The sequence below is a fragment of the Triturus cristatus genome, chromosome 8 (assembly GCF_964204655.1).
Source record: "Triturus cristatus chromosome 8, aTriCri1.1, whole genome shotgun sequence".
Classification (NCBI taxonomy): Eukaryota; Metazoa; Chordata; class Amphibia; order Caudata; family Salamandridae; genus Triturus; species Triturus cristatus.
In genome coordinates, this window is record NC_140591.1 from 1094205346 (window position 1) to 1094217805 (window position 12460).

The 12460-nt window shown below is 41.7% G+C and overlaps 1 protein-coding gene across 12 annotated transcripts in view; it reads left to right on the plus strand.

Annotated features, from left to right (window-relative positions):
• LIMS1 (LIM zinc finger domain containing 1) overlaps positions 1 to 12460 on the plus strand; it is a 388121-nt gene that overhangs the window by 283231 nt on the left and 92430 nt on the right. For all 12 annotated transcript variants that reach the window (XM_085622632.1, XM_085622629.1, XM_085622634.1 and 9 more), the window contains exon 2: positions 6187 to 6346. In XM_085622632.1, the coding sequence (XP_085478758.1) occupies positions 6187 to 6346 (160 nt within the window). The remainder of the gene's footprint in view (positions 1 to 6186; positions 6347 to 12460) is intronic.

Here is a 12460-nt window from a genome sequence, read left to right on the forward strand (position 1 = left end):
CACCCCCCGATCCATGGTGGCCGTGGTGACCACCTACACCACTGATCCTCAAGTCTCCTTCACCACTCTCTTTCAGGTGAATTTAATTCGTTATAATATCAGTGTAAGGTGTCATAGCACTTTGCATCACACCCACATTACACAGAGACAATCAATCAATGTATAGGAAATGTTACATTAGCCAGAGGATAGAAGGTGTAGGAGTAAAGTCATCCATACTGGTTGGCAGTATGGTTTAGGCGTGCTTGGTCTGGAGAAGCACAAACTCCGAATCGATTTCTACCCTTTTTGCAGCATTAATCTATGCTCTAATCTATACTTTTCAGTGTGCATGCAGTTCTTTGATACTAGTTAACAATTCACTGTTCTATATTTACTTATACAATGCAAGTAAAAAAAGGATTTCTCTTAGAAAAACAGTCACCCACTTTGTGATCTGCATGGTACACATTCATTGCAGCAGGCATATTAACCCTCTGTGCTATTTTGTGGTCATTGAAAATCTCAACTAGAGAAAACTCTGATCTGTCTCCAGGAAAAACATGCATCACTGTAGTTATCTTGACATTTTTAATGTTGTTGTCTGGAAATTGCTGGAGACCAGCAACACGGCAGTAGGTGCTTTTAAAATCAAATTAACTTAGAAACTCTGAGCCCCCTGAAATCAGCACCTGGTGCTGTGGCACCAGTCACATCACCCTAGAACCGGCCCTGATATGGACCAATGTGGGTTCGTTCCCTGCCAGAACACCTCACCTAATATACTGCCGTCGCTTGAAATAATGGATGCAGTCCGAGACCATTACTCATATGCCGGATGCCTGTCTTTGGATGTCCGGTAAGCCTTCGACACCCAGGGTTGGAATTTCATGCTATTGGTCTTGGCTCGATATGGGACATCTTCCTCCTACATCCAATGGGTGAAGTTGCTTTATACGGCACCTACTGCCAGAGCAAGAATTGGCCCTTATATCTCGGATTCTTATCCAGTATAGTGAGGAACGCGACAGGGCTGTCCCCTCTCCTTTTCATATTGGCAATTGAACCTATTGCACAGCGGATTCGCCAAGAGTTTGGACATCAAGGGATTCGTATAGGCAATACAGTGCATACTATATCGCTCTATGCTGATAATATACTGTATTTCAAAGATATCTGGGAAGGGCAGATCAAGGTGGCCCAGTTGCTGCCAACGTTTGGAATTCTATCTGGACTCCAAATCAATGCTGATAAATCATGTGCATAGTCCTTTGCCGACACTCACGTGGTGCCCACGCTCCAGTTCGGGGATTCACAGATACAAGTGGCCCGAGCACCTTTTGATATCTTGGAATAAAGTCTACCTGAAGGGACCAGACCTATCCGAAGGTAAGCTACTTCGAACGGTCACAGCACTTAAATCTTATGTGGACGTTTGGGTTACATGGCCCCTGTCAGTGGCTGGTCAGCTGGCCCTGGCAAAGATGGTGATGTTGCAGCGCTTATTGTACCATTTTGTGAATCTGCCTATCATCATATCGGCATGGGTGTTCAAATTGTTCAATACTACATTAATTGACCTTGTGTGGGGACAGGGGCGCCATAGAGTCAGCCTAGCGAAATTACAATTACCAAAGGACAGGGGTGGAATGGGGTACCCAGACTTTAAAGCCTATACAACTACAGTGGTTATCATACTGGTTGGCTGGCCATAACCTGTTGGAAATAAATTACAGAGCAGCCTAACTTAGTCGAGGCCAGATACACAGACTGATCTGCGCCGTTGCCTCACTGTTGCGCACAGGCTCATTATTGTTACGCAGAGCCCTGATGTACTGGAATATGGCAGTGAAATACACGGCTGTACAGGCGTGGAATGGGATACAGTGCTAGAGGGTTTCAAGGCACAGGTGCCAAAGCCTTTAGGAGTGACGACACCAAGGACTGCTTGGGCGAATAATTGAGTAGTTCCAATATACTGGCCCCTGAACGTCGGTTGCTACACACACGTTACACATGCCTGACTTATTCTTGTTTTTTGCAAAAAATGCCAAACCATACCCTTAGATCATCGTGTACTTCCTACATTCACCCAGCAGTGGCCTCCCATGGTGCACACTTGGGGTATAATGCCTCCTCCTCACATGACTTACCCTCAGATAACACATAGATTACTTATTAGGTGACTCGTCTTTGTTAACTTCGGATCCATGTGTTTGAATATTGCATGAGAAGGATGGCACTGTCCATTCTCATTATTACTATGGTTAAACCATAAATTTGATAATACCTGCTTATTGATACCAATGGTCAAAGCTGATGTCTTTTTTTTAATGCAATAAAGTTTGTGTTAAAAAAAAACAATTGTGCACATTTCTATTTATTTAAAGGTTGTGCTGTGTGCTAGTGGTGTTTTGTTCCCAAAAGAAGTGACCTTTGCCTTTCTTTATCCACGTGCACACTCTGTGTCCTTCAATCTTGCTTATCGTGGTACCTCATATATGTACCAGTCTCGTTCTTTTTAGGTCGAGCCTGGGCAGCGCATGCGCTGCTCTGGGGAGGCACGCTGTATTTGAGTATGGTCTTGAAGCTCCGCCCACTCTCCGCCCATATTTTCCATTGTCTTGTGTCATTGTCCTTTGTAAATGCTGGCTTCTGATTCGTTAATCGGCCTGTTAGTCCCTCGTTAGTACCACCTTGTCTTCATTTGTAACCTCCCATGAGGACTGGCCCGTTTACTTCTGTTGTTACATGGTATGTCTTATTTAGTCTGTAAGCACTATTTTCTATAATGAGTTTCTCCTACTGCAGGCATGACATGCTTTCCTGCAACATTCAGTGGGCCTTGCACGCTTCTATTTTCCATGCAACCTGGGACAATGGCGGCTGCTTCTTTGGAATGGAATAGGTCACGCATTTACAAGCGTTTGAGCTATTGGCATTGTAAATGAAAATGCCTTTTATTTATGTAATGTATTGCTTTGTTAGACATTTTCAATAAAATAGATTTGAAAGAGAAAAAAAATCTCGCAAATGCGAGACCTATTACATTGCAAATGCTTATTTATTTTTGTGAAACTTTCAAACTCACTTAACTTTGAGAGTTTGGAAAAATGTCACCTATTTTCGAATACAAGCTGACAGCCTATTGCGCTCAGTTTGTTTTACATTAGCGAGTTTTTTGTCTCCACTGAATAGTTTTCTAATTTTTAGGTGCAATTTTCAACACGTGTAGGCAAGCTGTTCACTGTATCTCCCTGTGACTGCTGAGTTATATTTCACTGCACAAAACTCAAGGATTTTTGCAGATTTGTGAATTTCAAAATAGATATAAAAAATAAAACGAAGCCTTTAATCAACCAGTCACATTTCATGAAAAACTGAAATGTGATTTACAAAATTAGTGAATTTCCAGTTTGAGTTTAAAAACAAAGATATACTTAAGAGTGAACCCTTTTCGAGCCCAACAGACCTCTTTTTCTAATGCACATATCGCACAAAATACTGAGTGGATTGACACCAAACACAGTGCACTTTTTGAGTGCAATTCTACTTTTGTGCTAACTTGGATTTAAATCCGTCCTTCGGTTTTTGTGTAATCGAGAGAATTTTTTTCCATGGGATCTAAAATGGAAAATGTATTTGTTTAACCCCTCCCCTTTTAACGTTTTCAACCTACAGGGATCTTCATGGAACATGTTATACCGAACCTATGCAAGTGAGAAATTTTGTGCAGATTCTTCAAACAGTGCAAAAGTTAATATTGATCCAAAAAATGCTTTAAAAAAAAGTGTGGCTGAACCATAACTAGAGAGTTGCTGTCGCCAACTCTGCAATATGTACATATGCACTTTTTTTGGTGGGGCTAGTTTGGGATAGTGGAAAGAGTAGCTTCTATATGAAGGTTTCCCTGAATATGATTGTCTTGGGGTTTCATGCTCATGCTGTTCACGTACTAATTGGCTTATTTGTTACTCAAGCCATTGTTTTGATCACTAAGTTGGTTTGAAATATAAGATGTAGGATTTTACTAAGCAAGGACTATGGTGTATTCTTAGGTCTGTGAGGGTTCCACACAAGATGAAATGGTGGGGTCCAGGTTAGTGTTGGATCGGAGGTGCCTTAAAGGTCTAGGTTTTTTCCAAACATGAACTCCATAAAATGAAACTCTGGTTAATGGGTCCGTTTATGTGTACCCGAGGGAAATGACCCCTAGTGTGTTTTTTTTAGTGGATAAATCACTCCAGTTAAAATTGTTATGGTACGGTAAGGATGACAAAGCTCCCAGGCCAGTAAATCGTTGGTTTATTGAAGTGCCTTGGCTCCAATTTTCTGCCTGTCCTATTTCAAAAACTTAAAAAAACAGAAATACTTTTTGAAGGGTGCGCCTCGTTAATCTCCAAAAGAGGTTATATTGAAAACTATGACAGCCTTACAGGTTGATTTGGGAAAATAAAGTCCATTCAGTGCTTTGTTGCTCCTTTGTGTTAATTTTTCAAGCAACAATGATTTGGTAGATTGACCGCAGCCAATCTTTAGCAACTCCGTATTTTCTCTAGCTCTAGTAACTGAGTGAAGAAAACTGGTGTAGCGCCTACCCCTCAGTCAAATGACTGTTCAGTTACTCATAAAATGCCTTCACACACTAGTGTTTAACCTCTCAGAGTAAAATGTGGTGTCCCACCGAGGCCTGCAGACCCGCTTTTCCATAATGTATAGGTTGCCCTCATGGTCAGCACGAATGCTTTGCCTCCTTTAAGAGATTGAAAGATAGAGTGGAAGTTCGTATTGTTAACAGGAAAGGTTGTGGAGTAGCAGTCTGTGTCACTCAGCATTGCCTTTTAGGAAAATATCAAAACAACTTTTAGTTTCTGAGCTCGTCATGCAGTTTTGTCTGTGTAAATGTGTTTGTCTCCATATTGATGCCAAGAAGCATCTTTGGCAAGGCTCTCTCTACAGAAAGCTGAGTAGCAGAGCAGTGCTGTCTTCCTCCAGAGATTCTCAGTTTAGTTTGCTTTGCAAGGCAGAGTGGCATGTATCTATGGTGGAGGCGAGGGGGCTCACAATGAGCCATAGGTTTGCAGTGATAACATTATGATTTGATTATGGACACTAATGTAAGACAATATAAGCTCCCAAAGGCGTTTTATAGTTCCACAGATGATTGTTGTCATAAGAATTTGATAGTTGTGCAGTAACCGAGCTGCTCAGTTTGAATGATTTAACTGAGATTTTCCGTCTATAGAGTTCACTTTTTGCTCATCTTTAAGTCCTGAAAGAGATATGAAAGTCTGTTTCAGATCAATGTCTGGCAGCTCCTCGCCTCGAGTAGTTTGTGTTGCAAATGTGGGAAAGTACTGTTTTCTTACATTATTTCTGAATACACAAGGGAATCCAACTCCAAGAACTTGCAGCGCTGCTTCTACCAAAGCTCCCTGGCATGTTTAATCTAGAGGAAATGGGAGTATCTTTCCCTAAGCAATGGTGTTTTCATTGTTTTCTAAATTAGATATTTCCTTTTTTAGAAAAGTCTGTCTTGATTTCATGCAGCAGCTGCCGCCCTCATCTGTGATTCAGTCATTGGGTATACATCTATCCTTACCTATTTACACTTTATTCATGGTGGTAGTGACACTTCTATTTAACTCCTATAGGATTATTAATCATACATTTGTAATAAGTTGCCAGTGTTGGTCATTTATTGAAATTCTAATGGAGGCTTATTCTAGAATTCTTTAATAATTGTTTTTTATCTACAAATTTGATATTCAACATATTTACATTGGTATGGGTGCTCCTATTACAAATTGGAGAGATATTTTTCAATCAACTTGGTAGGTCTTATCCTGTCACTAGGCCTTTTCTGGGCTAGCAGAAGGTTAAGTAGATTCTTTGTCACCCAAGGTTTGTTTATGACTGTCTATTTCCTATTTTTTTTCCCTTAAAAGTGATGCATTGTTGATTAAAGCTGCTGAAATTATGTTGGCAGAAATAAAATTATCGTTTACCTCATCTTGCAACGTACATCAGTGATGCAGTCTTTTTTCTATTGGAAAGCTTTTCGCATTGAATTATATTATTTACGCCAAGACCCTGGAGACCAAATAAATCAGACGACCTCGAACTGTAGTCTAACGTGTATAAAATGTACCTGTCTCTTTTAGAAAAAAAAGAGTCCACTCCTAACTGTGCTTTCTCTTGTTACAGTAACATGGCAAATGCACTTGCCAATGCCATGTGTGGGCGCTGCCGATCAGGCTTTGCCCCAGCAGAGAAGATTGTGAACAGCAATGGAGAGCTGTACCACGAGCAGTGCTTTGTGTGTGCCCAGTGCTTCCAGCAGTTCCCAGAAGGACTCTTCTATGAGGTAAGCGCCTTATCACATTTATTGTCCCTCTTCAAAGTTCTTTGTTGCATGGTAATGCTCATACAGGCCAAAATAGTAAACGCCATATCAGGGGTCTCCAACAAGAAGCTCGGGAGCAATTGGTAGCTCACAAGTACCCTCAAAGTAGCTCTCAAAGGTAAAGCCAAGACAAGTACCTAACTTAGAGAGTCTATGTATATTAAAGAAAACAGCACTGCTTATCCGAAGCCCTGTAGAGTGCAGCTAGCCAAAGCAATTGCGGGGCCTCATGAAAACCCTCAAACGGAAACGGTCTGCCTATGGGTCTGCCACATGACCATCTGTCTCCCCTCTGGACCTAACCAAGTCACAAGACGATTGGCCATGTTGTAGCCTCATCATGTGCGAGAACAATGAATGAAACAAAAGTTCCCGCAGTAGCGCGAGCAGTTACCACTGCTGACCCACCGAACTGTGGGGCTGCAGGAGCCATAGAGAAAATGTATTAGTTTGGTGTATGGTCGGCCCAAGCGTCCAGGAGAGGAGGCTATGGATCCAGAGGCGAGGCGTGTGAGTCTCATGTGTATTCATTTGTTTGTGTGTATGGATGTGTGCTTATTCATGTGTGTGTCTATTTGAAATTGTGTCCTTCCCAAATAAACAGTGCTCCTCACAGGAAGTTAAAACACAAACTGATATTTTAAATGCAAAAAATAGTTTTTTGGAAAACGTTTTTGAAAATGGTGTTTTGTTTTTTGCTGTTGTCCAAAATGGGAAGTGGTATTTGATGGAAAAACGTTTGTTTTCGCAAACTAACATGCTGGTGAAGACAAAAGATTGCAATTCCAAAACAGTTTAAAGTTGATAGTTGAATGATACGTCAAGCTGAGTTGGAAAGACTTATTGATGTGGTTATGTTGTCTGTACCAGAGGACGCATGATGCTTTTGCTGTTACTTCATCAGTCAGTTGGATGCATTTAATATTGATAAGTATTTTAATGCCATTTCTGCTGGCGACCTTGCCAGAAATGCATGAGTAGTCACTACTCATAGTCCTGCTTAGCATGGTCATAGTGTAATGTGTTAACACTTGTTCACTATTTTACATAGGTAACATTTGCTAATAGGTCTGGATGACTTTCCTGGAGTAGAAGTAGCTCTCGGTTCACAAGAGGTTGTAGATCCCTGATTTCTGTGTTATAGATGTGTGAGCGCCTTCCTACAGCCTCCATGCCTTCTGAAGTGGTGGAAGGACAGAACTTATATGACTTGGTTGTAATGTAACAAGATGAGCAATATCTTTCTTCTATTTTGATACCTTACAAAAGCAAGTACTGGCTTGAAAAGTAGAAAGGCTACTTTAGAAAGTGCTCGATCAACAAGGGGTGGCCAGCTGGGTGGTCTTTGAGCCTGTGCCTGCAAGATTAAGATTCTGTGAGCTCAGGTTGACCATTGCTGTGTTGATTTAAAGAGTAACAGCTCCCATTACTCTCTTGAATTAGAAAGAATATTAAGCAGAGGTTTGCCAGAATCCATCCATGTTTCCTCTACGCTTGACAAACAATATGTGGCTGGAACAGGAAACGAAATCGCCTTGCAGGTGGATTGAGCAGCTAAGGAAGAGAGAGTCAAAGCTTACCACATTTGGGAAAGTGTGCAATTTCCACTTGAGGGTTTTGCAGAAGATAAAAAAAAAGTAGAGCAACTACTGTGGGATAAAAACAAATCGGGGAATGCAATTTGTGGGTTGGCTGGTGACACTGAAGAAGGGGGCTCTCCGATATCACCTACAGGGTGATAGGGGGATCACAGGTCCTGGTAGTTTGTAGTAGCTGCAAAGACTGGGATTATGAAGTTCTGAGGTGGTTGTAGGTCTGGCGCTGAATTGAAAGAAAGCACAATTTAATAACTGTAATATCTTCCATGCGGGTTCATGAGATGAGGTATTCAGCCTCCGCAGCCCACCATCATCCCTGGGGCATGGCAAGATGGCTTCCCCTAGCAGCATGGCATCAGCAGGCCACAGCAAGTTCATGCTGCTTTGGCACTCCATCCCCACACATCCTCCCTGGCCTAGGAATGGCCTATAAGGGACTCGAGGTCATACAGACCTGGCACTTCAAGGTACTGAAACCCACCAGACTAGGAAAAGGGATGTGGGGAGAGAGCTGCAGGAAGATGGAACTGACAGAGTGGCGGGCTACCCGCTGTGGAAGAGAAGTCTCTTTATAGGTAGGCCTGCTCAGCAGTCTTGTAAGGGGCACGTCCTTTCATTAATAAATACATATGTTGGCCTTTGATTAGTTAGGCAAGCCATTCAAATTGAGTCTTTGGCAGCCAAAAGAGATCGAATGTTTGTGATGGAAAAGATGAGTACAAAAGAAATGCTAAAATATGCCCTTTTCCCCCAAACCCTTTGCAGGGTGAATTTCAATTTGAAAAGAAACCTGACCAAATAAGCTCTACTGATAAAACTGAAAATGAATAGATTTCTACCATTTTGCATGTTTCTCGTGGTTCTCCCCGACATTCTTCTGCTTCTAGTGTCTAAAATGGCATCCGAGGCATGTCTCCGTGGTCAGTGGGAGTTCCTCGTCATTGCCTCAAGATGTTCCTAGCTCAGAGGTAGAGATCTACCATGCACATGATATACTTAACGCCAAACTCTTTCAAAACAGGAAGCAAGTTTTTGTCCGCCTTTCAATATTTTGGAAACGTTTGGTTTTAATATTTCAATTAAGCAGTTCTGAAAGCCTGTGCGTTCTGCTGTGCTTGCTTTGTTCAGAGAACTAGGTGGAACCTGAAATGCTGAGCGCTTCCTGATCTGTAGGAAAAGGTATGATTTCATTTTCCATTTCCTTTTGCAAATTCTACACCAGCACAATTAATTTATTTATATGAATTACATTGCCTGCGATTCAAGTGGAGAAAATGAGCTTGTGTGTGCCTTAGCACCATTAAACAGTCATCACAGCAGAAAATGAGTACACAACACATACTCCACAATTGTGCATTTCTTAAGTAGAACAAACCCCTAATCTGAAATCCCAGCACCACGAAGACACTTTCTCTTAAGGATACATATATATAGTTTTTAATTTGTATTGTTTCTTTGAGATTAATAGCATTTGTGCCACTGGCTACTTTAGGACTTAGGCAACAGTAAGGTGCTTCTAATATTTTTTCTCCCTTGCTGTGGAAGACGAAGGAGGTCGAAAAGGCTCGGCCTGAAGGAAATGATGAATGTTTGCCTCTTTGAACATACTACTTAGTACTTTTCCACAGTTTGGAGTGTTCTACTGAAGTGGGCTAGTTTTTGTTTTTTGTCTTGTCAGTGTATCTGGTATGAGGTGTGGATTTTAGAAAGATGGCCCTTACCGATGCTGTGACTTCTATATCAACACATATTTACGTTTTTTAGGCACAGGCTGTCAGAGAAAAAAAAATTGTATTAATTTTACACAAAATGTAGCCCTGGTGGGTTCCTGGTTATAGTAATCGGGACATTTGTTCTGGATGTCTAATTTTGCTTCAGTTTGTATCAGCCTTTAACGCATTTGTTGTTTGTGAAGTGGAAGCGCTTTGAATTATAGATTCGTTTCTGTCACACCTCTGGTCTCGATCTGGAACTGCCCACCTATGTGCAGTTCCAGTTTTAAGACCAGAGGTGTGGTGGTGTCATTGCTGCGGCCTGATTTTCTCTCGCATGGGCTCCTAGTCACCGTTCATTGTGTCTTCAGTGAGCACATACGTCTTTATGACTTGTGCAACCAGGTTTTAAATGTTCTATGCGCTGATTTAAGTGGAAGGAATACTTTATTGTTAAAGTACCGCCCAAGTTTTGTTTTGGTTGCAAGGCCATGCTTCTTTTCCTGGATGTCTTGCAGCAGGAAAGGAGAGACCCTCTGGACCTACCCAATGTGGGTGGGCTATCTCCCATGTTCTTCTGCTCAACACCGACAAGTGTGTCATTCTAAAAGTCGTTTTTCCTCAGTAAAACAATAATTTCTGTAGTGGAGAATAAATCCAAATTTACATAACCGTGATTTAAAACGTAATGCAGGTAACTCCCAGGGTCAGCACAGTCAGATCCTCTCTGGTTTCATATTGGATATTAAGAGTTTTGGGACCCTCGTTGACAGGTAGGTTGACTCTTCAGTTGTCGCTGCACATTTGCTAATACAAGCTTCCTCGAGGACATGCTGCAACTCACTTTGATTCGGGACTTCAATATTTTTAATTCTTACGTAGCTTTTATATTCTCTTGTCATCGAAGTAAACCTCATTGCACAGGCTGATTGTCATAAATGTTCTTAGATTAAAGGGTCTGGGCTCTTCTTCGGTGTGTGTGAACAGTGCTTCGCTGTCTTTCGTGGTCGGTCTGATCGTGTCGTGCTCAGCATTTCTACGCAAAAACCTTTTTAGAGGTCTCTACTTTGTTGTAAAGTTGCACCATGGATTATGATTAAACTAAAAGCAAGCCTGGTTAGTTTTTTTTTTTGAGTGTCCAGACTTCTTTAAAAACCAAACATACCTAAAATAAGTACTCCTTGTTGCGTCCTATGATTGTTTCTAGTGGCTCAGACCCAGCTTCACCATTTCAGTGTTTTACCCCAGTGGAGATTCTGCTCTTCCTCCGTCATTACCCAGTGCAAACCGTTCCTTAGCATTGACCATTCATTCGCTAGCAAAACCAAAGGGGATGATGGATGGAGTGTTGAACATTGCAAGCACTCTCCCCCAGTCAACTGATCTGGGTTTAATCCATCATCGTTCTTTAGCTCACTCTGCCACCCCAGTTCAGACATGGCCATATGCAAATCAGTCTGACCCTGTGCCTCATGGGAACAGTCCAGCCCGAACTGCCAAGCCATGTCTTCCCTGAACCGGAAACAAGCATCCTGAGACCAGTTTCTGGCTAATCAGCTGTCATCATCCAGGCTAACTTGAATCCAGTGGCAAAGTGAGCAAGGGACCCACGTCTGGGCATACCCTGCCAACTTATGGCGAACAAAGCAAAACCAAAGGGGATGATGGACGGAGTGTTGAACATTGCAAGCACTCACCACCTGTCAACTGATCTGGGTTTAATCCATCATCATTCTTTAGCTCACTCCGCCACCCCAGTTCAGACATGGGCATATGCAAATCAGTCTGACCCTGTGCCTCATTCATTAGCTAGCCCAGCCTTAGTAAGTAGAAAACGCAGCACAGTGTATTTTCCCATTAGTGCGGTTTCCTTATTTCTATGAGGGACAACTCACCTCTTGTCTATGGATCCAGTGTTGTCACACATTCTGGGAAAGTCACTTAAAGGGAAAGTGAACAGCTTAATAATCTAATGTGCAATTTATCTTTTGAGACATTTTGTGATTGTCCTGTGGATGCCGCTGCAATGGTGACTGTGAGGAGATGCTCTCTGTGTTAAAGACCTAAGCTATGTACTTTTAGTGTTTAGGTCTTGACAAGGCAGCTGTCTCCATGACGTTTTGTTGCCAATTTTTTAAAGATACAGAAAGTTGTGCCCAGAGGAGTATTACTGTAGCACCTCATACTGTTCAGTGGTGTTTCATTTCGCATCCTTTGGAGTGCTTGCATTGCAATGCATTAGGAACTATTATATATCTCAAACTTACACTGACTCATCAGCCTTTAAAAACTTTGTCATAAATGCATTGTATTCAGAAACCAATCCTCTTTCTTTTTCACTTTGTATGTTCATTGCAGGAGGCTTTAGAGTGTGTTTGTAAGAACTCATATTTTGCCTGCCGGAACAACAAGGACCACACAGGCATGCATACACGTTGTTTTCTTACTTTAGCACATTAGAGCCAGCCCTATTGGAGTTTCCAATGCTTGCTCTTTCCCTTTCCAAGGTGGAAAGGGAGTTTCCTCCCATTTTCCCCTTTCTTCCTATTTTACCCTTTCATTCATTTTCCCATTCCTATTTAGCTAACCCTGCACTTACCAAGTTTATTTAAAATTTCCCTTTCACTTCTCCCATACAATTAAACCTATTTATTTACTCTACCACGTTTTCCTGTTTTTGTTGTTGAAACAGGTCACCATCTTATCTTCATGTGGTTGTTGGGGTTATGCAACCGACTAACTTTCATTACATTCTACGTAATCAA